The 26,431-nt window shown below is 38.3% G+C and overlaps 1 protein-coding gene across 3 annotated transcripts; it reads right to left on the bottom strand.

Moving 5' to 3' along the window:
- Nucleotides 1-286: 286 nt before the first annotated feature.
- On the bottom strand, nucleotides 287-26,190 carry LOC134640127 (ligand-dependent corepressor-like). 3 transcript variants are annotated; one of them, XM_063491742.1, is made up of 7 exons: nucleotides 26,073-26,190; nucleotides 17,582-17,647; nucleotides 16,133-16,212; nucleotides 15,617-15,749; nucleotides 14,895-15,215; nucleotides 14,677-14,773; nucleotides 287-6,704 (listed from the first exon to the last, which is right to left on the bottom strand). In XM_063491742.1, the coding sequence occupies exons 1-7, from the start codon at nucleotides 26,167-26,169 to the stop codon at nucleotides 2,126-2,128; spliced, it is 5,373 nt and encodes a 1,790-aa protein (XP_063347812.1). In that variant the 5' UTR covers nucleotides 26,170-26,190; the 3' UTR covers nucleotides 287-2,125. The 3 variants fall into 3 exon arrangements, with proteins under 3 accessions (XP_063347812.1, XP_063347813.1, XP_063347814.1); XM_063491743.1 differs by having other exon boundaries at nucleotides 26,077-26,167; XM_063491744.1 differs by lacking the exon at nucleotides 287-6,704 and adding an exon at nucleotides 7,573-13,287.
- Between the last annotated feature and the right edge of the window lie 241 nt (nucleotides 26,191-26,431).

Genomic DNA, 26,431 nt, shown 5'->3' with positions numbered 1-26,431 from the left:
TGCTATTTTTGTTTCAGTGGCTTTCAAGTTTTTATTTTACTTTACTAAAATAATTGTATTTAGTTTAGTTAACTACACTAACCATAACCATACTGTCAAGTTCACGTGAATATTCAGGATGCTGTCTGTAAGGACCTCAGAGTATGACTTGTGAATATTTTTAAAATACTGATAATACACAGTTCAGTCCCCCCCCCCGGCCCCAAAATTCATTTCACTTTCATGTACTTGTGTGAGTACCTCCATTGAGGCTGTAATAAAGCAACACTGGTACAACAAAAAACAATATGCATAAAATTCAAACATCTTTATATCAACTCCAGCAAAAATACAAAGTTCTTAACATAAAGATGTATCATTCTTGGGATTACCACAAATAAAGCAGGTATTTCTTTCTAATATACAAAATGAAAATCTTTAAATAGCAACTGTAAAGAATAAACATGTTCAAGTCTGGTATTTGGTGGGCTGTTTTACATTTGCTAAATTCATTAGCCTAAATGGAGTTCTTAAATAACAATAAAAACATGGTAGACCTGTTTTGCATTTACAGATGATTTATCCTCTTAAAGAAAATGATCATAATAATTATTATAATAATAAAACTGTGCTAAAATGGTATTTTTTTCCTTTGACAATACACTAATGTAAGTTACTATGATGGAAGTAAACAAACTTCACATTATGAGAACATCTAACTGTCAGTGAAAATAAAACAAAGAAATGGAAAAAAAAGAGACCATAAAAAGTAAAACTGCCAAACACTTGGATGCACAACTCAGAAAGGGACTAAAGCAACCCCAAACATTTTAGATCCAGCTTGCGAAACACGATTAATGCAAAGGTAATGGCCGAGAGGCCATTATTTTCATACATACTTACCAATAAATACACAAACTGTTCAGGCTTTTGTTTGGAGGAATTTTGACGAATAAGCTAGAATTCCCAAATCATCTCCCATAGTTTTACAGTACAGCTTTTAGTCAACTCTCAAACGGGATTTAGGGGCATAAATATTAATGGGAGGTTTCATGGCTGCATTGTGAAACGGTCTAAACATTAACAAGAATAACCACATGCAGACGCAGGTAAAATACTCAAAAGTCACCAGAATGTGCAGGTAACACTGGGTGCAATTGTCAAAAGTGACCGTGGAGGTACATAGTGACGAAACCTACCTCAAACAACATTTAAAAAAAAAAAAAAAAAAGCTACAAACTTTTGTCATGACACATATATAACACGCATGTCTCTTAACAATTCAGATCTCAACATCTAATACAACTATAATAAGAATAATTTTATGTTAATGCTGTGGGAAAATGGGCACAAAATAAATCTCAGGTGGGAGATGAGTACGAAAATCTGAACGCCTTAATCAACGTGAGAATTTGCAGATGAAGTGTGAGGCACATACCGTGCGGAACGGAAACAGTTTGCACACACTGTGTGTAGCAAATTAATGCTGACTGCCTCTCTGGGAACTGAAAGCTGTTACAAGCAGAGGACAGGAGATTTCACATTTAGCAACACATTCTATTACATTACACTTCATAAATAAGGCACCTGGTCACAGCAGTCACATATTCACGCTGTTGTGATTTGAACACAGGCTGGAGATACAAACTGCCAACTTACATAGGAAGCTTAAACGCAGTGCATGCTATCATCTAAAACGATAATTATATACAAAAACAGCAAAGGAAAAAAAAGGGATCAAAAGGACTGTGAACAAATTCTTATGCATCCCAGCTCGATGCTTGTTCTCCTAACTCTGAAAACATTTGTTAGGCTGTTGTCATCTCCAGCCGTGTCAAGAGCGCTGAAACATAAAGCCAAACGGCTACAACTGCCAGACATCACGCAGGACTGGTTTTCAGTCCTAAAAACACAAACCGAAATCTGAACAATACGTCACATTTGCATTTTCACACTGACCCATAAACAAATTTCAAAATGTGTTCCTTTCTCACATTTACCTACTGAAAAAGGTATTCTCTGAAGAGTTTGGTGAGTACACAAAATAGACTGGGTTTGGTCCTTCGGAGTATATTCCAGATAAAAGATAATAAAGAGGCAAATCCTCTAAACAAAGATGATCTCTCTCTCTCTATCTGCATCAATCTTATTTTGAGAGTGATGTCCTTGTGCGCTTTGCTGGGGTGTCTGCAAGCTCCAGAGCCCTCTTGGTTGCCAGTTTTGTTGCACTGCGTGGACTTCTTTTTACCGGAGACTTTAAAGCTCCACTTCTCGTCAGTGTAGGTTCATCAGTTTTCCTAACTGATCTGGGAGACGCATTCTGTGTTGTTGAGGACTTCGCAGCCCTCTTTGAAACATGACTGGGGCTCCCGCTCGGAGGGAGAGCAGCCTCCATTTTTCTCTGGGATCTTGTTAGCACCTGGTCAGGTGAGGTTGGCACCTTGACATCCGTGCTCTGCTGTGGGGTTTCAGCAGCATTCTCTGCATCTTTGATCTCAGTAGGTGTACTCTGTGACGACTCCCTCGACTGGATTTTTGCAGAACTTGCTTCAGTGTGCCTTTTGTTGTCCGCTTTGCCTTTAGGTGTGTCGACAGGGTTATGTTCGGCTATTTTAGGAGACCCAAGTCTCTGAGAACATCTCTTAGGCAACTCCTTTTTACTTGTATCTCTTGAAGCTCTACCACTGCTCTGAGCCCTCACTGCTTTATATTTTACAGTTTGCTTTGATTTTTTGTTAGCCAATATTTTTCGTCTCTCCATTTTTGCCGATGACTCTTTCATTCGTTTGCTGACAGGTAATGCGGATTTCCGTGCCTTAAGAGACTGCTTAAGATTTGACTTGGAGGACGACTTTGTGGTGGCAAGTCTTTTAATCTTGCTGGTTTTTAATATTTTTGATGCCTTTTTCAGTCTACTAGTAGTTTGCTGAACCTGCATCTTCTCCCTAATATTAGAATATTTCCTCAGGATCCTTGCGCTAGCTGGATTCTTTGATTTTCCAGAGGATTTCTGGGATTCACTTATCTGAGCAGAAGCTTTGGCAGAGGAGTACTTTGTCAAATTCTGAGAACTACTGGGGAGATCTCCTCTCTCTCTCCCTTTGACTGCATTTGCTTCTTGCTCCAGTGCTCTAGCAATCAGCTTCTGACTCCTGGGGTTGCTCTTTACAGGGGAGGCAATGGCGAACTTTTTCAAATGCTTCTTTAAGCGCTCTGCCTGTACGCTTGGAAATACACCCTGAGATGTCCCTGCCACACTTGACGAGTTGTGGAAGCACAGCTGACTTTCTGATGGAAGACGTGTGGTCACCTTCTTGACGATGACAAGAGATTTTGTTTCCGTTGATTCAAGGAACCAGCGACAAATGTTGGAGAGATTAAAACCTTTCATAAAAAGCATTTGGACTGGCGAATATTTCTGATGCTCTGCAGATTTTGGTTTTCGTGCCCTGCGCTTACTTTTCCATATAGCTGCCTGCCGGTCTGCTTTGTTTTTGTATTTTGCTGCTGGCTGACCCTCCTTATCCATTTGCACCCAACCTTTTTGCATTTTATCATATTTAATATTCAGATTTGTAATTAGCTGTTGGCTTTCTTCTGCGGTCAAAGTCTCAAAGAATTTGTTAGTCGTTTGTTTTGGGGGCTCGTGCCTAGGAGTAATGATAGGGCCGTGTGAACTGTGGGACACGGATGCAACAGACCCAGAGGGGGACCTCACCTGAGCTTTAGTTATTCTTTCTGGCATTATTCTGACAGGAGAAGCTACATCATTTTGTCTTGGGGCTACAGTATAAGCACTAGTAGAGGGGACAGGGATCAGTCTTTGTGATCTTAGTGCTAATTTTTTGTTGTCCACTTGTGGCAACTGAGTAACAGACTGCAAGGCTATTTCACCCTTACTGGTCTCATCACTCCTTAATGGCATTCTTCTTTCTGTTACAGATGAATCATTATCTTCTACTGACCCGTCTTCTAAAGCTGCTACATTTGGCTGCACAGCAACATTGCTTGCTTCTGTGTTCTTTTGAAGAACCCGTTTACTTCTTAATGGCATAATCTGTGTTTGCAATTCTGCCTTTACGGGACTTGATACCTCACCGCTAAGTTGCACTTTCTTACTGTCATCTGCTACAACCTTAGCAGATCTTAGTTTCTGTCTGGCCTGCAGTCTTTGCTCTTCAACATTCGTCTCCATTTCTTCAGATGGAGTCTCTACTGGTTCAGTATTTTCAGTGTTTAATTCCACAGTTTCGTTTACTGTGTTTGGTTGAGACAGTTCAGAGGTTGGAGGATCACATGACTCGTTTAGAGGAGATGCAGGAACAGCAAGTGGACAAGGAAGAGGGAGGGAAAGAAGCTGCTCAGGGGGTGCTTCTGGAGATGAAATGGGAGTGACAGGATTTGAAATAGAATTCGATACTGGAGTTTCAGGTGGCTTCTGGTTTGCAGATCTAAGCTGACGTTTGGGCTCAGGGTTTTGAGGATCATCGGTAGGCTGATCATCTTTTAGGACTTTCTTTTGTTTCTGGATTTGTTTAGGCTTTGAATTTGGGCTTGACTGTGTGTCAGAAGGGGGTTCCGTCACCGGCTCAATGACAGGAGCAGTCTCAATTGAGTCTTTAGGTATGCGTGTGTCAGGTAACGGCTTTTTCATATTCTTTTCATTAGCGGTAGAGACAATAGTTACCTCAAAACTATTGTTGGATGCATTCTGACTCGATTTTGCTGCAGCTTTACAAGGTGATGTGGCGTTACCTGGTCTACGACGCAATTTTCTGTCAGAGGCAGATACGGGTCTTCCATTAACGTGACCCACTATCACCACTTCTGTCTGCTTCAGCAGCTTTGGCACTGGAGGTTTGCTACCTTTTTTCCTACGCCAAGGTGGCAACTCCTTCAAGAGTGTGTCAAGTGACTTTGAGGACACATCATAGTCACTATCATTATCATTTTCCATCTCTAAAGGCGCAACACTTTCAACTGCTTCAGGTGTTTCGATTTCTGTCTCTTTCGTCATCATCTCCTCTACTGAACCTGTGGTATTAGCGCTATCTGTCCCTTCGCAGTTCTCATTGTGTATTCGTGTCTCTAGCTGAAGTTCCTGAGGTTGCTCAGCTGGCATTATTTCCTTTTTACCTTCGTCAACTTTATTCACGGGTAATGTGATGCTATTCTGCTGGGGAACGGGTTCACTACTGTGCAGTTTATCTGATGAAATCTGGGACTCTGGTTCTTCTATGGTATTTTTCTCTAATGGCTCTAGGGCTGTTTCTGCCACTGTTTCCTCTGTACTTTCATGCATTTCCTCTTGAGGCTCTGGGTCAATTTCTTTTATTGCTTCATTTGTAACGTGATCAACACTTTCATCACTTCCTGTAGTCATCCCTACATCTGCAACTGCATCCTGTTCTACTTCTGTGTCCTTAACGGTTTCTTGGCTCTCTGTTGGGGTCCTTAATGGAGATGAAGGACTAGACTGCCCCTTGCTCTGACACTGATCTGTCTGACTAGTTTCAACGATAATATCTACTCTACTGGCTGCTACCTCTATGATATCCTCTGTGCCTGGTATCACACTGTCATCTGTCTCCTCTGTAGGCATTTGTTGATTTATTGTCTCCGTGCATGATCCAACAAAAAGCATATCCACAGGTGGCACACCTTCAGGCTTTGAAAGTATTTGCTTTGGAGTGACCAATGGTGTGAGCTTTGGCATTGGATTAGGACAGTTACCCTTTCCAGCCAAAGTACGAACAGTTTTTAACTCCCAGATTTCCTCTGGCCCCAACCACATATGTCCTCTGGTGCTTTTTCTGGCATTTCGGCGTGGTACCATGCTGTGCCGCGGCTCCTTAACACACTCTGTAATTGATTTGTCAATAAAAACAATGTCACAGTGGCCAAGATCAGGGTCAACTATTCCTTTAGATGGAGAGTCCTTGGTCCAATGATCAGAGGACGACCTGATGGTCTTCCTGGCCGTCCGCACAGAGTCTGAAGAACTATTGACGGGAAACAGTTTTGCTGGTGTATCTTTGGGATGTCCAACAGTTACCCTCTGCCTAGCTTCATGTGTGTGGCTACCCTGATTATGTCTTTTTACAGAAGAGCTCAGTCTGGCAGTCTGAGTCTCTGTTCTGTTGGATGAATCAGAGTTCTGTCTCTCCTCCAAAGTGTCAGAGTGAGTAGAAACAGTGGGACTGAGCACACACAGCTTCTTACCAGCAGCATCATTAGAGGTCATAATTTTGATCTTAAGAGGTGCATGATCGCCATGACGGTTCTCTGCATCTACTGGATGAGCAATGGGGGTCACCAAAGCCTGGTTACTCCCTAACCCAGGGCTGCAAAGATCCGAAACAGTGCTAGGAGTTATAGACGATTTCAGCGGCACAGCATTTTCTGGAACATTTTTCATTGCACAACTGCCTGGGACTTCTGGCTTGGAAGTGACTTCACTGGGAAATCTTATCTCAGGGTGTGACTTCTCAGGAGTCACTGCACTGGATTTTGCAGTGGAACAAGAAGTTCCCTTGACACCAGTGGTACAGTTAGAGGCTTTATGTGTACTGGAGGATGCAAGTGCTTTGATCTCCGTCTGTAGAAAACCTATGGCATCTACTATCTGTCTCTGATGGTGGGGGCAGAGCTTAGCCATGAACTGTTCCAGAGTGGAGGTGGACTGCAGGTCTTTAGCCTTTGCGAGACGGCGGTCCGGAGACTCACTGGGAGGAAAAGAAAAAGGAAACATTAAATTCTCCATCAATCTGAAACAACACTGGTTCATTCTTTTGACTGACACGCGGTCTGCAGATAAGTGAGTTTTCATCTCTAGTAGTTAAAAAAAAACCTGAAAACAGATTTAAAGAGGCGAGGGTTTATGTTTGTGTGAAATAATATACAAATTTATAATTTTTTTAATGATATATATTTATTAGAAGAATAAGTGATACTTTTTAGAAGCAAATCATTTGTCCAGTGAACTTGACCAATTACAGTATTACAGCCATTACTTTTTTTTGTTTTTTACATTTTACATTAAGAAGAAAAAAAAAATCATACATGCACAAGACATTAAGTAATGGTAGCCCATTTGGTTAAACCATGTCGAAAACATATTACTTATAATACCAACTACATTAGGGGCAAAAATCAAATATATCAGATTTGTCAAGTTTATATGTCAAGTTTTGTTTTGTTTTAAATGACAAATGCTCAAGTCACCTTTCACAATATAAAATAAACCAATAAAAGAAAAATCAAACATGACTAAAGATATTAAAAAAAACGTGTTACTCTAATACCAAAATTTTATTTATGCCAATGCAAATCAAAAAATTAATAATTGTGCCGAACAGGCATATTTCTGTATTTCTAAGTTACATTTATGTAATAGAGCTATTACAAAATCCCGACACCTTACTACATTAAGAGCCTTTAAATCATAACATTATGCCAAAAATATATCCGCGACTATGAAAAGGTTTTTTCTTTGCTTAACCAAAAAAAAGGTCTTTCTGAAGCTGCACTTTGGGTCTTTAAACAAGAAAACATAGGAACAAATGAAACCACATCTGCATTCATGAGGTGATATGTTACAAAGCTATGCTGAGTAACAAAAAAAGAACAACAGTTTTGTGGGAGCAGCAGATTCTGCCAAGTAAAAGATCAACGTGTCAGAAATAAATGTGAAGTTGTGCTAAATTATATTTTGTCTGAAAATAAACTATAAATCATATTTACACACAACTTTAGCTAATACTGCATTGCCAAGTAACATTGGACAACATTTTTTCATTTTGACATCACAAACCTGAATTTTTCATGTCTTTTGTTCAAGTTGGAACAACTATTGCCACAGCAAGCTAAGGCTGCATAACAAATCAGGTTTGCTATGCCTGTCCTCTGTGTTAGAAGCTACATAAAAAGGAACAAAGTGAAATTTCATGGATCAAACAGTTTATTATATACTAGCAGTAAACTGCACTACATGCACGAGCAAGACAACATAATGGTGACTTTGTTTTTTTAATGAATTTCAGCTTTATATCACAAAAGGTTATTGTATACTCTCTAAAATGAGGGTGTGAAGGCTGTAATGAATGTTCAGCAAGCAAAAAGACTATTAGGTCTTTTCTTGGCTTATTCTTGAATCCCTGACATTCATTGTGTAGTGTAGTAGTCAAAGATGGAAAGCTGTACTGCAGGATTTTTGGCTCTAACCATGAAGCTATTTGTACAGCATGTCAAATATCTCAAAAGTAAATTTTAGAGCTTTAAAAATAAGTTTTAGAGATTAAAAAAATAACATTTGCTGTAACTAGAACATGATGATTTTTTTTGCTAGGCTCGTCAACTTCACATCCCTCCCTGCAAAGTCTAAGCAGTAAAGTGGAGTACCTGAATAACTACTGGTGAGAGTTTCATCCCTGAGGGTTTTTCCACTCTGTTTCTCTGATCATTGCTACAAAACCAAGTACTTTTTCTTCAAGTGAAGTAAACTAGTCAATCTAACAAGCACAAGCAAACCAAATTAAATACCAGCTCACAATATTTCACAAGCAGAAAAATGTGGATGAGTAAACTCATTCACAAAGTTTACACTGTATACAATAGGAGGATAAATAATCTCAAAATTACGATCTGCTATACAAGGGCATTTATAACATCCTTAACCACTGACCAGATTTTTAACTGGTTAAGAAATATTTTAGGCTCAAAGTGAATCTACTTCTTACAGTGATTACTTGACATTAAACACACCAACACCCCATTGTTTGTATTCAGTAAAACAACCCCAAAAGATAAACTTCACCATACAGAACAAAATCCCCAAATGACAAATATGATTTAGTCCAATCATGCAAAAATACACCCAGTGCCATTCATTTATATGCTATTAATGTGACATAAAATGTACAAGATCTGTACATATTTGTATGGATAAGGATACTCCGCAATCAGCTGAAGAGTCTCAACATTTAAGCTTGTAGAGCGACTTCAGTCCTCACATGCAAAACTTTGCCCATAATAAAGTAGTACAGTCTTGCTCCACAGCTATCTCTTATAACAGTTAGATAAACATTTTAAGATATATACACACAGGCTTATTATTATTTGAAGTAGTGTTGAGTTTAATTAAAGCTGTTTACATTCTCAATTTAAGTGTTAACGTTACCTTTTAATAAAAAAAAGCTTAATAAATACTAAATCGACAATATAATAAAATTTGGAAGGTATCTAAGAAGAAATAGGTTCTAATCCCATTTTAGCAACATAGTTCCTTCAACACAGAGGAAATGTATCATGTCACGACCAGAATAAGTTCCATACCCACACATGGGGGGGAAAAAAGTATAGACAGAAATATTTACATATAGTTTAACTTTTATACTTATATCAATATGATTACCACTCTGCTTTAAATCATTTGCCTTTACACAAAGAAATTTACAGTATTGTGTTGTGTGCATGAGATTGCTACATAAAACAGCTTTGAGAACAGTGATAGTGGTGATATCGGCTTTCCAGATGAGGTAGTCAACCACTGGATTTGCTACAACAGAATGTAAGGAGCAATCAATAAATTATCAATAAACCCAAAAGCGCTTGTATGACTTTAGTATATCAACTTAAATGCATTAGACAATAAAGTTTTATATTTTGGCAATGCCGGAGGATTGTCAGTGCAAAAATAATTTTATTACTGAAATCAAATCAGTGATTAGAGTTTACTCGTATATGCACATCTGTAATTGAAGCAACTACTAGGTATTATTTTGTAAACCATGGTAAGCGATTCAGATGTATTACATGTTTGTTTTTTAAATCTGGGGTTAATATCCTTAAACCATAAAAACACTTATTAAATAATAGCTAAAGGTGGAGAATAAACAACAGAAGGTTACTATATTATACTATATTATAATTATAGTTACAGTAGAGTTGTTACAGTGGTATAAATACAAGTGTGCAAGTCCCTGAACTACATCTGTGTAGTGTAAGTTTATGTAATATGACAGCAAATATGATTAAAACCCTTTAAAAACAAAAAACAAACAAAGACTCATTACCAAAACGTGCTAGTCCCCAAAACTTGGGTCGTGAGCCCATAGTGTTTAGCATCCTGAGCTGTAATCAATAGTGCACAATGTGGTGTCCTGATCAAACTAATGGACAAGGCTGGGTCAAAAACCAGGCAAAAATTCAATGAAAATAGCAACATGAAAAAGGCATTCTGTAGAGGTTTTTAAATGCAGCCCTTTCCGCATGGTAACAGCACCGCAATTAAGTATTTGTTATTTTTAATGAAATGGCATCATCGTGAATTTTAGTGAAGCAGCTAACAGCTAAGGAACCTCTTTCTACTGTCAACCCACTCCCCTACATAGTCAGTTTCAAGAAAAGAAAATTGCTGGTGGTTGTCGTTTTGTTGTTCTCCAAATATAAACACATTTTTGGTACAGTAGTCAACTTCACACTATCATCTAATCCTGCGGTCCCCAACCCCCGGGCCTCGGACCGGTACCGGTCCGTGAGTCGTTTGGTACCGGGCCGCGAGAGTTGAGGCTCAGGTGTGAAATGTATGGTTTTCAGGGTTTTTAGCGTTGTTTTGTTATCGTTTTTATCGTTAACTCGGTTTTCCTGGGTCTTTTCACGTGTGTTATGAATAAATCTTCTTTTTTTCGGTACCGGTACTAGTTTTATTTTGTTGTATTTATCCGCGACACCTTAAAGGCCGGTCCGTGAAAATATTGTCGGGCATAAACCGGTCCGTGGCCCAAAAAAGGTTGGGGACCGCTGATCTAATCAATTGAAAAAACAAAAACCCACACATCTCAGTATGTGTGCACTCATGTGCAAATGTACAATCTATTCACAGAAGCCATAACGGTAACAAGAAAAAAAGCCTAACCTAACATTTTACATTCAATAAATGAATACAGCCAATCAATGTATTTTTTCATTGAATTTTTGCCATGGCAACTTGAAAACAGCGTAAGCATGGACTGAGGCATGGTTGTAACCAGATTAGCCAATCTGGATTGTTTACAACTGTTAACAAGTTACAGTTGTCATCCTCACTATGGAATGACAGAAAAAGATATTCTTTTATTATCTCTCATGGGTGTATGTGTATATTGTATGTATGCATGCTTCTGCAGTATTTTTATGACAATAGATAGCAGAAGGTTTTGTATCACATCTCACGATAGAATACCTGAAGTTTGAAGGAGGAAAAAACCAACCAAAAAACCTCCCAAAACATTAAAAAAAATAAATAAATCACATAGAAATGTAATGCTCTGCAGGCTTACACTAGCACTGAAATACTACAGATTACTGAAAATAAGGTTGTTAAGACGAGAGAAAGACACACACTCATCAGTATGACATCCTGAATGTTACCATTGAAAAGGCTTATTTGGGTATTCAATCCTTTACTGTTACAGGTGATTTCTTCGGCAATGATTTAGCTGAGGTATGTAGCTGAGGTATAACTGTTTGTGTAGATGTGTGTGTAGTAATGCATTATTTTAAACTTAACCTGAGTGTATAGAAGGCAATGGAAACTATTGCCAATCATATAGCAGAGTAAAATGTACAGAACTAAGTAGAAGTAGTGGAAAAAAAACCACTGTGCTTGTGAGGATGAGCGAAATTAGGATTTTTTTAAAGGCAGATAAAGTCCAGAATGACATTAAGCTATATTCCATATCTTATACATTTATATAAATAATAGGTTATTATGCGGCCATACTTCCCGCTGTCTGTTTCCAACGATATCTGTAAACTTTTAGAGTCGTTCCATGCATTAATTTACTTCATATGTTTTCACCCAAACTACAGGCTCTGCATACTTGGAACTATTTCATTTAAACATGACCAATATTAAGAGAGAACACTATGGGGCGCCACATCCTTGTACAAGCTTCAGTTTGGCTCTGTAAAGAACAGAGCAAGGAGTGAATTTTTAAAGCTTAATTTGAATCAATAACTAAAACTTAATTACCAGCATGCTATTATAGTTCAATAATTCTAAAATAAAAAGCATGCCCTCCAAGCCACAACATACACTACTGGGAGACACTTGTGTGTTTACGCCCTATGCAAACATTTTTCATGTAATAACTGCTAAATTTAGTGATAAAAATTAAATAAGTTAATAATAAATAGAACTATTAGAGATGCAATAAAGACGGGTATTGCCACGGTCTGGCAAACACAATGATTAAAAAGTACACCGTAGTTAGTATGTTATGGATGCATCACTCATTTGATAAGAGGCTGCCGTCACGAAAATCAGTCCCATTCTCTTCAGAAGCACTCTCTTTTTTGTCATAAAGACTGTGCTGGGAATTTTGGAGATCCTTTTGTTTGGGGGACAGTGAAACGCTGGGTTCTTCCACCTGGCTTATCAGCTTCATTTTCTTTTTGGGGGGATTTTTTAAGGTCCCCAGACGTTCTTTAACTTTGTATTCCAGGGTGCTGTGTGGGATGCCATAAATCGATTGTGCTTTAGAAACACTCATTTTCCCACCCATCACCACCACAATGGCCTCTTCTAGCAGCTCTGTGTTGTACTGTCGATATCGCCCTCGTTTCTTCCTAGGCTGCTTGTTACTTAGGTCTGACTCTGAATCCATTGGATAGTTCCCCCCCAAAGCTTGGCAGTCAGAGGAAAAACTCCAGTATTCCTTCTCCGAACCTGAGCTATTTAAACCTCTGTTGCTGCTGGTGGTGGTTTTCTGGATCTGCCTGGGTAGAATGGAACAAAGCTTCTTTCCCAGGCCATTCTCATAAAGTGAACCTGAATATTCAGTGGACACGGAGTCCCATGACGAATCTGTTCCTGTAGCCAAAACTCGGACCTGGGGAATCTTTAGGTCAAAGGACGGTGAATGAGACAGAGAAAGGCTTTGGTCTCTGCAGGTCTGCTGGTGGCTTCCTTTCTCACAGGCAAGTGACTTTGTCAAAAGTCCGGCAGCTTCCAACAACCTGGGTATATCTTTAAGGTGCTCACTAGCTTCATTTCTGGTTTTGAGCTTCAGCAGGGCTCCCAAATGAGTTTTGGAATTCCAGGAACCGGAAGCATTTCTGAAAACGTCATTGGGGCTGCAGCTTTGGTTATGGCTGAGGGGTGACTCTGGGTCGCTTTCCAGATCGGGTTCCTCTTTGATGCGCAGTGAGTATGCAAGAGATGAAGAAGGCTTATAACAGGTGGAGTGGCCGAAATTCTCCCTTCTCCTCCCATCCTGTAGGCTCCTCATAAACAGCCCGACATGCCCGTCCGCTCTCAAGGATCGCCTGATTGGATGGAAGGAAATTGGGTGTAAGCAGAGCTTGCACAGTGCCCTTTTCTCTTTACTAAGGGAGGATGGGGTGGGGAGGGGAGGATGTTGGCCACTCCTTTATTATATGACCTTGCTTTGGTAACATCACTCGAACAACTTTGTGAATGTGTGTGTGGCTTTTGAAAAACAAAAATAAAAAACAAAACAAAACCCAAAAAAAAAAAGACTCAAGTTAACCTTTTTTTTTTTTTTTTTTTTTTTTTTTTAAAAGCTTGATGTAATTGCTGTTGTTTTTTTATTTTTGCATAAAACATAAGGGAAAAAAAGGAAAGGGCAAAGAAACAATGAAAATAAAAAACAAAGAAGATGCATTTAGTAAAATACACTGAAGACTTGGCATTTCTGTGGCTCAAAAAGCTTGCCCAGGAGAATGGACTATTTGTAACTGCAGTAAGGGAGTCTGCATGTAGATGTAGATGCAGGGCGCAAGATCTATGACATACAAAGTAACTAATGCACAAAAAACTGACAGTTTATGCGTGACGTTACCACTGAACAAGCACAGCAATAAAAGAGTAAGCCAGCAAAGGGTTCTTGCAATCTATCAAACTCAAGCTCTAAGTTACAAAAAATAAAACAACTGCAAATTATTATTCTTAATTATTCAATTAAAGTTATATTGCCCCCCCCCAAAAAAAAAGAAATCAGTTGCAGAGCTCTCAGCAGTTTCCAGAGCCTGACACTGCTGGGGTGCAAACAAACAAAAACAAAAAAAGGGGGTGGGGTCCTTCTAGGACATTATTCCTTTGATTTGGATTTTCACAATTTTATACATCTTAAATGGAAGATAGAGTAAGCCACATCCAAGAATATGTATCAAGTTCATGTACAATATTAAAACAACTCATGTTATAGGTGCTCGGGCAATGCCATTGATAATTATTAAATATTTAAATAACCGATCAATCATTCTCATTTTACTTGACAGAAAGAATTAAGTCCCTGAAATTCTTCTTTAGTTCATCAGTGGGACTTCCCCCTATAGATACTGTTTAGTATAACCTATAACATTCAGTCCGCATTATCTTTTATTCTGAAAAAAAATAAAAACAAACAAAAAACCCCAAAACACTTTCATGTGGGTTTACACATTATGCAATCTGCTACAGTGGTTTATCGCTGTATATAGACGCAAGAATATCAGCAATGCTTCGAGTCATGTAGTAAACTACATTTACCATAAGGCCTGCCTGTATCTTGCCAGAAATTAATTAAAGAGAACCAAAAAAGTCACGCTAGTAAATTACTTCTAAACCACATTTACTCACTACGTAACACACTGCTGCTGATAAAAGGGACCCGTCTTAGTACAGCAGAAAAGAGAGAAAGAAACTGTTCTTACCCCTTCAGCATGGTTGTGGCCGGAGAAAGGCAGGGACTATGGGCAGGCAGGCTGCTGCTATAGCTTTTCTTTTTAATAGATAAATCAAGAACTCCATCTAATTTTAAAAAAGGAAAGAAAAGAAATGTAGATTCAATGTTAAGTTCTGACCACAATCCAGACAGTGCACCAGCTTAGTAATGAATAAACTACTCTGTGGTAGATGTGTTTCACACTACCTTGCTCACTGGGCTCAGCCACAGGCTTCTTGATGGTGAGGTCAAGAGGTGCATCCTGATCAGCCATTAGAAGCTTGCTTAGGACGGGGTTCTGGTTGTGTGCTGGCCCAGCCAGTGTGGCAGCAGGGCTTGTAGCAGGAGGAGCTCCTGAGAGCAAAGGTGGGGTCGACAGGCTTTGGTCAGAGTGAGGCTGGGAATCTGAGCAACTGACCTGAGGGGAGCTGGTTTTTGAGGTATATTCAGCAGCAAACTGTCTGATCATTTTCTGAAGAATCTCTCGAGCCACTACTGGAATTTGTGGGTCTGAGAAATTTGGCACATCTAGGAAGAAAAACAGAGAGATAAATACTTTTCAGTCAGCATTCTTTTAATAGGTCATCAGTCATGGTTAATGAACACACAACAAACATCCAAACTATGTTCTAAGAATACTGTAACAGTAAGGAAAAAAACTCTTATTTATAGCCTTGAAATAAAAAAATAAAATAAAATAAATAATAATAATAATAAAAAAAAAAAACAGACGTTTAAGAGCAAAAGCAGTGTGAGTGAAAACAAACACACACACACACACACATCATTCACATTCACAGAAAAGCCTATTAAGGGACGGATAATGTGCACCACTGTGTTTGCAGGCAGGTTCCTTGTGTTATGCTTTTGGTGTAATAACAATGAAAAACACTGATTTACCCACTCAGAACTAAACCTCTGAGACTCACCTTTTCTGCAGAGGACTGCATTGAGAAATTCCTCAGCCTGTTTCTCTAGTCTGCTGATTGTGATTTGATCTTTACCCAGTAGAGGTTTCGATGTATCTTCCAGCCCCTTGTTGTTTAAGTCAATTAAGTGTTCCTGTCAAATTGGAAAACTGTTAAATTGGTGACCTTCAGCCATTCAACAGGATTCATATAAAGACATTTTTTATCCTTCAGAAGAGTGTTTACATTAAATTAATTAGCCCAACAACTGTAGGGAAACATGATGGATTACAGATGTGACTAAAACTAAACCAGCCATAGCAGACTGCTAACGTTTATCCATCATCTAAGCCAGAGTTTGAAAGAATAAAGGCAACAGATTTAAGTCTGCGTTTAGGTTTCGGAACGATGAAAATCTGGAAATCAAAACATAAAAGGAAAAAAAAAAAGAGAAAAAAAGAGAAAAAAGAGAAAAAAAGAGAAAAAAAGAAGAAAAAAAAACGTAAAAGGAAGAAAGAAAGAACACAGAACTCTTACTTTGACTTTGTCTCTTCTCAGACAGCAAAAGGGACAGTTTTCATCAAATGACCAATCAGACACTGCTACAGGCTCAAAGTCTGCAGGAAAAAAAATATCAATTAAAAAACCAATGACAAGCAATACAACATGACAAAAATCATGGTTCTTTCACTTTTCTAACCAACTAAGCAATATATTCTTACCAAGTCAACATTGGACAATATTTGTTTAAAATCCCGCCCCCAATTTTTTTATAAATATCTGCAGCGAATAACACTGGTTTGGAGTCTTAAGCTTAGCAACCATGATCACAACCATAATTTAACAAAAAAATATACAAAAAAACTCTAAATTATACACACAGGTTAAAGACAACAAAAGACAAAAAAACCTCAGAGGGTTTGAGATAAGGCTAAATAGCAAGTGCGAGGAGGGACAACATGCAACAATGTACAGTCACAGGTTGGGTAACAAACTACAAAAAATTGGGCATGTGCAAATAGCTCAGTCACAACTGCCACTGGTGTTCGTCTCTCCTACTCAACTAAGTAAACGAAAACAGGGGAGTGACTATGGCAGGAAAGTAATGCCATGACGTTGTTGGGGTTTTTTTTTTTCCTTTTTCAAAGAAAGAACAATGCCAAAAAGGGAAATTAAATTTGCAATTTAAAAAAAAAGTGTCAGATGCTAAGGTTGAGCTTACATATGTGTGTTAAATACAATCCAAAAAAACTATTATCTGAACCTATCAAAAAACCGAATACTTACCCAGTGGGAAAAAAAAATTACAATATTTGGGTTCTGCTCTACCAATGCAATCTAATTTTAAACAAAAATAACTTAAATACCTACCGGTACATAAAAAATATCTAACATTCTGTTTTGCCTGTCGGTATTATTAACAACATTCAGTGATCATTTTCTTTATCCATGAGTAAAGTGCTTCATTACAAATAGTTCTTTTCAAACCTACAATGTTCCATTTTCATGTTTAAATCTCACATTCATTTGTGCACAACCCAAAAACAAAGCTCTAAACAGAACTGCATGAATAAAATGAAGTAGTGGGCCATAATGAATATGTGCTGATTTGCTTTAGTGAGACTGACAAAAATCAGGAACTCATTTAATCAGTTCAGTTGAATTTTAAGCAGCAACTGCTACTGCATAATGTCTACTCACTACACAACCCAAATAATGCTTATTATTGTCTCACTAACGTCATACACTGTAGGGCACTGGAGACTTTTACACTGGCCACATGCCATCCAAAACACATACTTTGTAAAGACATAAGCCATCTTTTTTTTTTTTTCTGCAGGCAGTGACAGTGTCTCGTTTTTAGTGAATGTGTACCAGATGGTACAATGCAGTAGCACTGTCATAATAAGAAGACAACAGATTACACTGAAACCACAAAACTGTTGTTCATACACTTGCATGATTGTGGTCAATAAAGACACTTACCCTTAAATAATTTCAGGTCCTCTACCAGCGCTGAACCAAAAAGACCTTCGAGAATGCTCTCAAAACCTGAAGAAACACATGAAGTTCAATAAATATATTTGTTATCAGCAGTAATAACATGACGTGTGTGCAACTTCACTCACAGTAAAGAGCTTGTGCTGAAGTCAAAAACATAGGAAGTTCAAAATGAGTCTTAAAACGATGCAAAAAGGTAAGTTTACCTAAAAATAATAACAACAATAATAATAATAATAATAATAATAATAATATAATAATAAAGTTTGAACCCATTTAATTAATTTATGAGCCAATGTTGATTTTATTTGTAGCTAATGCTGATACAATTGTGATTTTGTTGTTTTTTCTTTGTTTGCATTTTTTGTCAGTCTCTGTTTGTGTCAAAAATTAAAAATGAAATTTTAAAAAAGGAAAGTATATTGCGATAAAATAGACAAATATTAGCAACTGCGATTGACTGATGTTATTTTATGTGAAAGTAGTCTACTGGCACTCAGCAAGCAAAATTTCACATATGAATACAATGGATAAATCAAATTAACAAATGAAGTGTGTCCTAATGAGATGTTATGTTTCTGCTGAATAATAAATGCCTTGATTTTGCCTCTCTTTTCTTTTTCAACTTGACAACTGCTCCGTTTTACTCTCTTCTAACACACATCCGCTTGCCTCGCAGGTTTTTACTTCATCAGTAAATACAAGCCCTCCATCCTGTTGCCAAGCAACTAAGGCACCTACAGAGTTGAGAGTGACTGTATGGTGTTAACATCAAAAAGAAGCAGCCAGTAACAAGATTGCTAAGTAATTCTGTCAAAGTACCCTATAGATTGATGGAGATGATGAATTCAAACAAAAACTAATCTTCACAGTCCTCTAAATGACTGTTTACAGTTCAGGGACTTGGTGGGATACAGCTATATATGTTATATAGACTGTTTCTGAGATCTAATGTGTTATGCTACATAAATCATAAGAGAGCACCAACACAATATAAAATGTCTTCTTACTGCTGCAGGGTCAGATTAACCAATCCAAAACCACTACATGCGTTAAATCAACCACTAAAGAGGTCACACAGAACATCTGTCAGCTGAACTGGATTTTAAATGAGAGTGCACCATTCCAAATGTGCCAGCCACTTTAAGGCCAAAAGTACTGACTCAAACCACTGTGACAAAAACATACATCACATAACACATGGCTACAAAAACATAAATCGGTACCACTGCAAGCCTAAAAATTATTATGCCTGCATGAAACGAGCATCAATCAAGTTAAATCAGCCAAATGAATTAAACTGATCTGACAACACATCATGGCAAAAAACCTACTAACACTTCATCTTCACACAGGAGCAGAGAAATTGGTGATAAAATTATCAGCCCTTACCATCCACTCTCTTCCAAATCTCACAGTGAATTGAATAAAAGCTGTCATCTGTTAAAATGCCTTACACTGCTTCCCTACAAATAACCCACCCACTTTTCAGCAGAGCCAAACATAAAGAGAGGGGAGGATGAAGTAGTGAAGCAAAGCGTTGCCTATAGCTGCAGCATGATTCTGTTTCTGGGTTAGTGCACAGGACTTCAGCTGAAGCTACCCAATCCTATTTCTGAAATATTTCAGAGGCACGAGGAGAAAAGTAGGTCATCCACTTTCGTTTGACAGTGCAGCATGATGACATCAAACTACTTTTTAGGAATACCGTTTAGGGCATTTAAAAATGTGTCACACTCTAAACTATGACTTTGGGGCAATATTATAGTGTTATAATAGCAAAGCAAACCAGTACAGTGGCTGATGAAAACACACCCACCCACAAGCTTCTTTAAAGCCAAACCATTTTGGGACCAGCAAGGCAACGTGAGAAGAGCAGAGATAAAATATTGATAAGAGTGCAGAATTGTCATGCAAGCCCTAAAAAATAAATGAGCTTCTAAAAATTGAAGAAAAAAAAAGGCTCCAGTTAAAATGCCTAATAAGCTGCAGGAAAATACCAACAAGCCAATGTCTTGTGTAGCCACAGTTAAACTTACCAACATGCAAAAAAACAAAACAAAACAAAAAAAACCCCAGAAACTTGATCGTAACCTGCACTTAACTAGTTTGCATTAATGTGAAGGATTTGCTGCATGTGCATTTCCCATCTGAAGGGACATCCACCAATGCAATAACACCAGAAAGGCCAAGCCCTTATTCATTTGTGCAATCTTCTGTTTCACCCCCCCCCCTTTTTTTTATTACTGTAAATACATACTGCAGCTTGCCTCAAATAACTAGCTGAGTGAAGGCACCACTTAATTGATTAGATATGCTGCAATGAAAAATGAAATGAGAACAGCAATTTTTAGAATAAAATAAGACTTTGGTTTCTTGAGTCTAATATTAAAGACATTGAAAATAGAATAAAAGAAAAATGCACTAAGAAATTAAAACTGTGCAACTATTACCATTATAATGCACATTAAATAGATGTTAAATAGCTGATGTCTTAATGTGTAAAAACAAAGCTGTAAATTGCAACCATGCTTTATGGAGTGGTTTAATGAGCTTTATTAAGACGTTCAGTTCAACGCGGCTGTTCCCACATTACTCCAATAACTGGGAATCATTATTAGGACATTTCTTTTTTAAGCGCAGTGAAGTGTATTTCAGATTTTTTTTAAAAAATAAAGTAAAAATCTTTAACCTGAGCTATGATTATGCATATGCACCTGAAAAACCTTCCATTTACAATGGGGCACCTCTGTAAGCAATTGGCTTTCAATCAAAGACTTTCCATGCAGGAAACCCACAGAAACAAAAAAAAGATATTTCACCTAGCCAATATTACCCACAGAGGTTTACCATGAAACTCTGTAGGTATTTTCATGGAGCTTATGCAGGCTCACGGTGAGCAGCAACTCTGTTCAATCTGCTTTAGCCTTCTTCTGACCTACATCTGTAGCCAATCAGGGACCGAAAGATTTGGAGTGTGTGGCACCATGTCCTTCCCAAAGCATTTAGAAAAAGAAATCCCACAGATCTAGGATCAACTTAACCCTACTAAATCCTAACTTTAACCTGCGGTGTACTTTACTGATGCATGGTTTGAAAAAAAGAAAAAGAAAAAAGGAGTCCTTCCTGCATACCTCAGGCAATTTCCTTTAAGGGGCCTATGCACAAAAGCAGTTAGCAAACCCCTTGTTATTTTTGCACCACACTGTAAGTGCACAACACCATGCATGCTCATAACAATGTAGTTAATTCAGTAATGTAATATACATAAACCTGACGCAAATCTATGAGTCACTTAATACTCAAAAATTCTAGTTTATTATAAACATGTGACCCAAACACGAGTGCATTATGAGAGCATTAAGCATATGCGATTGCATTAAGCACAAACCACTGCTGCCTAAACCCCTCTGTACTATAAGGCAAAGGTAAAGTGACAGCAGGAAGCTACTACACACAGAATGAGGCTCCATACGTAACTAAACTGCACTGTGTATTTGTAGTGAAATCTTGTTTTGTATAATAACCCTAATGTTGTATAGTTCAAGTTAATCTTACAATACTAACATATCTCATGTGAGCTGCTGGTTAAAAATGTTTCAATTTTAAACTATCTTTCAAGAAATACTGTATTTTGATCGATTACGTGACACTGTACTATAGTCCAGAACCATTGCTTCCAGTTACCTACAAAAAATGTGTTAGAGCCTCAAAATCAGAGTTTAATTATATTTACAGTGCTTCTTTAAAGGAAATCCCAACTCAAGCTGTTCTACACATTATCTCGGAAGGGGTGTCTCCAAACTCATAGAAGAGGTTCAAATTGCTATGAAGCCAACATAAGCCTTGCAAAAGCTACCATTTTTGGCCACAACCTCAGACTACTGATTCACTTGCCAAGAGACATAATCATTCAGGCCCCACACATTTCACTATAGTCCCAATTTTATGATAAGGAAAATTCAAGAAACTAATCAGTAGGTGATCATGTTAAAAACAACTTACTCTATCTAACAAGAACAGCCCATGCAGGTAACATGAATGAAATACTATCAGGAAACAAATGCCCTTTATTGTGTACACTGCTGTGACCTAATATCTCTGGGGGAACAAACAACTGCAATCTTTAAAATGTGAAGCACTAAGCACTGATGCAGTTGAAAACCTCCATATGCAGCTAATTGGTCTGCAGAAAACAGCCTATCACAATATAATGAAACACTTGCTATCTGATGAGTTCATGCAGACCACACTTCAGCAGAATTATTGGGATAATACTAAAAGTCTTATCTATCCTTCGTGACTTAAACTTAATCAGCTGCATTACTGATAAATGCTTCAGCTATAATCACTTCATAGAAATAATGTGCTGTTCCTTGATTATCTTTGGTGTAACTGCTATTAGGCCTGCTATTATAGCTGCAAGACGTTATCTGTAACTTGTCTACTACCAGTGCATTTATCAGTAATACAGTTGATGAAGATGACAATTTTTAGTTGGAATTTACATTTTAAGTGGGAAACATTAGTTTTACTAACAGAAAAAGTTTGGGAATACTACATGATCAAAAACTGACTGTCAATCTTTCATCTTTTAACAACTCATATTTTGAGATTACAAGAATCCTCAGATTGATGCTCATGAGAACATAATTTTGCATGAAGGAGGTCACTGATTTCCATGAGCAATGCTTTTTCAATATGTAACATGGGGTGACAGAGGAGTGCAGAGATAAAACTGTCATATATGATGATCTGAAACCCAAGTCTGCCCACTACAAAGAGGCCGAACTTTTAATCTAACAAAATCAAAGTCACCAAAATATGATTCTGTTCATCTGGACATACCGTTTTCAGTGGGAGAAACTTTACATCACTCACCCAAGTAACTTCTTCAGTCTCAGCTGACTGCAGGTTTCCCCAATCTTATAAACAGTACATGGGCTGGGAGGTCAGTTCCTTCATCATAATTATTTATGATGAAGGAACTGACCTCACAGCCCATTGTTTCCTTCAGTGGTGCTAGTTTCAGTCATTATGCAAATGTGCTGTTTATAAGACTGGGGAAACCTGCAGTCAGCGGAGACTGAAGAAGTCACTTGGATGAGTGACGAAACGTTTCTCCCACTGAAAACGCTACGTCCAGATGAACAGAATCAACTTTTGGGGGATTTACTTACCTGGATGATTGAGCATGCATCAAAATCAAAGTCATTTACCCTCACTTTGCAACCCACAAAAAAGCAGCTCGCTGTAGGTCAACAGATAAGCTTAAAAGTTACAAGGGCATGAGTAAAAGCAGTGTTTGAAACGTGACTTGGCCACTATGGAGCTTGTTCATTACAAGCAATATGCTGTAGCTGGATCAGGCAATGAGTTGGCAGCTTTGGACAACTACAGCAAGGGAAAGAAAAAAATACTATGAATACTTAATATGATATGATGCAAACTGACATTCAAATGGTGTAATGCTGCACAAAGCATGACTTTGAATAACAAATATGAGATGCACAAATGCCCGAGCACACAGGCAAGCCCACACTCAAAAGGCAGTCACTGAGGTTGTTGGTCATGTCTTGCAAAATGCTACGAGAAATCAGCCAGTTCTTTTTGCAAATTAGGAAGATATAGGCCAACAGAGTGGGCATGCTAGAGCAGAAAACAGGCCATGCCCAAGTTAGACTATAAACAAGACAATATGCTGATGTCAATATTGATTTGCTTGTTATTTGTTTGAGCAAATCTTTCAACCCACTCACCCAAGTGTCAAAGGCAAACATGAATAACTGACATTCCAGGCATTTTTGAATGTTAGCTGGTGTGGTTGAAGTCCAATTTTCTCCAAATCCAGACAGAACACGCATTTTCAGCCACACAGTTTGCATCTGGAGGCTGATGGACCCATGAACACATATATAGGCAAACATACTGACAATTGTTGCCGCTGTTCTATGGGACAATTGTGCTTGTCTCTGCCCTGCAGTTTTAGTGCTCACATTAAATACACAAAGACAAAATGTCCATTTCAGCAACAGCAGGGTGGTGGCGTGCAGCTCTCTCCACCAAAAAGCCAAACAAAAGTATGTCCTTGTTGTCTTGGACAGAATATGCCATTCTACAGCTAGCAGACTGATGCTGTTGTCATGCATTGCAGCTTTACTTATAGCCTAAACACAAGGGACATTTGTCAATCATAAAGGAGGGACTGAATAACCAAACAGTCCTGGCTTTACAGCTAGTCAGAAAGCTACTATTCTCTCTCTATTTTCTTAGCAATGACTAAAACGGCGCTCACCTAGCACTGCAGCTGGAATAAGTTTATTCATTCCACATATTATACATTTCAGTGTTATAACCAATAGTTCATGTTAAGGTTTAGCATTTAAAACAGACAGCATCATATGCCTAAAACAACTAAACCTTTACAGGTTTTGCTGGTCTGTGATAATAGCTTTTCTTCTCTTCCTAATAATGTAATCAGAATTTAACCAACTGCAAAATAAGCCAACAGCAGAAAATATATGACAATCCAAACTCTAGAATTCCTAAATGACAGGAAAACTTAAAACATTAGCTTTTATGCACACACACACACTACTGTGCATGGGTTGCATAGTCATTATACATCTCAGCATGATCTATACATAGCAGCCACATAACAAGAAATTAATTTAATGTGACATTTTGAGAACATGAGAAGTAGGGTCCTGAGTTTTAAAATAGTCTGTTTATTCTATTTCAAGTCTTTGTTTTCAATTCTGTTTACAATTGTGCCAAAAAAGGGAGCTCACAACCTACAGTAATATCTAAGTATGAGTATTTCAATTACTTTAAATTTTCAAGTTCCATCCAGCCAAAAACAGCCCTTAAAGAAGCGTGCTGTATTCTTGTCAGAATATACGTAAAAACATTTCTAATGTGTCCTTACATGAAGTAAGAAAAAAATACATGTTGATTTGACGATAACAACCGGGTTCGCTGAGCAACTCAGTGATTCTCATCTGATCAATCTGTGACAGTGAAATGTCCACACTGGCTGTTGCTATGTTACCGAGTCACATGGATTTAAATGGACTCAAATGGACTCTCCTTCTTTTTCTTCAAGCCACTCGGTCAAACAGTGTAAAACTACTAATACAAACGCCGGCCACCTATCATTATGTGTGGGAAACAATAATTAGATGGTGATCTAGAAAAGGAGGAACCAGGTAACTTCATACTGCCCACAGAGGACTTTAGAAACGGACACCACAGTTAACCCCTGTGCACACCAATCATTTGTCATTTGTAAAGAAACTGAAGCATTTTGTTTGGTTGATCTACTCTGGATGTATTTGCACGGTGCTAGGCATATGCCTTGTGCAGCTTTTCAAGTTGTGTCTGTTCTTACAGGCTATTTTATTACTAAGAATATAGCGTTTATCTGTTTTGTGTGCATTGCAAAGTATAAAGCCATGAAACTTGATAGAGAGGTTTAAAATGGCTCATTCAGCGCCCCTACAGTTTAAATGTAAAGTTTAAGTGTACCTGTATGACAAGGATCAGGGTGAAATACCAGGCTATGTGAGTTTGTGAAGATTTTTGTGTGCGTTTGTTTTCTTGTTTGTTTGAGCACAAACACCGTGTTTGGCTGCAGGATATTAGTGACAGGTAACACACTGCACACAGACTAGTGAGGATATGTAGCTGAACTCATGTGCATAGTTTATATACTTCAACTAAGCCGTGGTTGTCTCAACTCCTAACTGAATTAAGGTGCTATGCTTCCATGTTTATCTTAAAGGGGTATAATGTTTACCATGTTCACTACTGCACGGAAAAATCAGGGGTCCCACCCTCCACCCCGGGACCATACACACAATGCAATGGACGCTAAACGTAGAGCCAACAACTGCTTTTGTAATTACCTGTTTTAACGTCAAATGTTGGAGAAGTTTATATCGTCGAAAAGGGAAACAGATTCTGCATTGGGGTCTCCGCCACTTCCTCCATTCACTAATGCGAATCCTCGAGTAGCAATTTGAGAAGCAAGTAGGCTAAATGTTGACTGAAAACATCACCTCAAGGGTACATGTCGCCCTCCCCCATCCAACATACAGTATCAACAACAACGGGAAGACGTATTTTAGAAAACGACTGCTTTTGGCCGACACACAGAGACACTCCCTTTAAGCAGGACGCCCTTTAAACAAACTAACGTAACGCCACTACATACCTAAAGTCTGCAGTCGACGCATTATGGACGATAAAAAACACCAATTGGACCCAACAAGTAATGCAACATTGTCGCAAACTGCGACATTTAACTAACGAGTCCTGCTGGCTGCCGTGTGAAGGAAACAGTTGAGGACAAAAAGTCGCTGGGAGAAGCCCCGAGTGAGTGCGGTAATAGATGGTTATTTACACCGATAAAGGTCAAACAGAAGTGAAATTCAAGCCGTGCAATTGTGCGCCGTGCAACAAGCATTATCCTTACCTACACATTGAATGAGTTTGTGTGGCCACGAGTCAAGTTCCTTCCGAATGCTGTATCTGTCGATTGTGCATTGCTGCCTTTTACACAGGCTCGCCATTTTCTATAAGTCTTCCTTCTGGCGGCAGCACTACGGAAGCAGGAAGGACTGCGTGAACGCGCACGCACCCTGCGTCAAAGGCGAAATCACTCTCAGTATGCAAAACTGATAGTCTGATTAAATCAGTCTGTTAATCAGTAACTAACTAAATAAATGCAATTAAGTAATCTATAATATTTGTATTACCCATGTAATGACTTTTTAAAATAGTTTCGATTTTAAAGCGTGCTTTTCCTTGATAGACTACATTTTACATTTTAAT

Source organism: Pelmatolapia mariae, linkage group LG13 (genome assembly GCF_036321145.2).
Source record: "Pelmatolapia mariae isolate MD_Pm_ZW linkage group LG13, Pm_UMD_F_2, whole genome shotgun sequence".
Lineage (NCBI taxonomy): Eukaryota > Metazoa > Chordata > Actinopteri > Cichliformes > Cichlidae > Pelmatolapia > Pelmatolapia mariae.
Note: the sequence above shows the minus strand (reverse complement) of the source record. Positions and strands in the feature narration are given on the sequence as shown.

Coding starts and splice junctions, on each gene's coding strand:
- LOC134640127 (XM_063491742.1), bottom strand. CDS start 26,169: ATGGCGAGCCTGTGTAAAAGGCAGCAATGCACAATCGACAGATACAGC. Junction 16,213..17,581: donor GGACCTGAAATTATTTAAGG/GTAAGTGTCTTT, acceptor TTTTTCCTGCAG/ACTTTGAGCCTGTAGCAGTG. Junction 15,750..16,132: donor TGAGAAGAGACAAAGTCAAA/GTAAGAGTTCTG, acceptor CCAATTTGACAG/GAACACTTAATTGACTTAAA.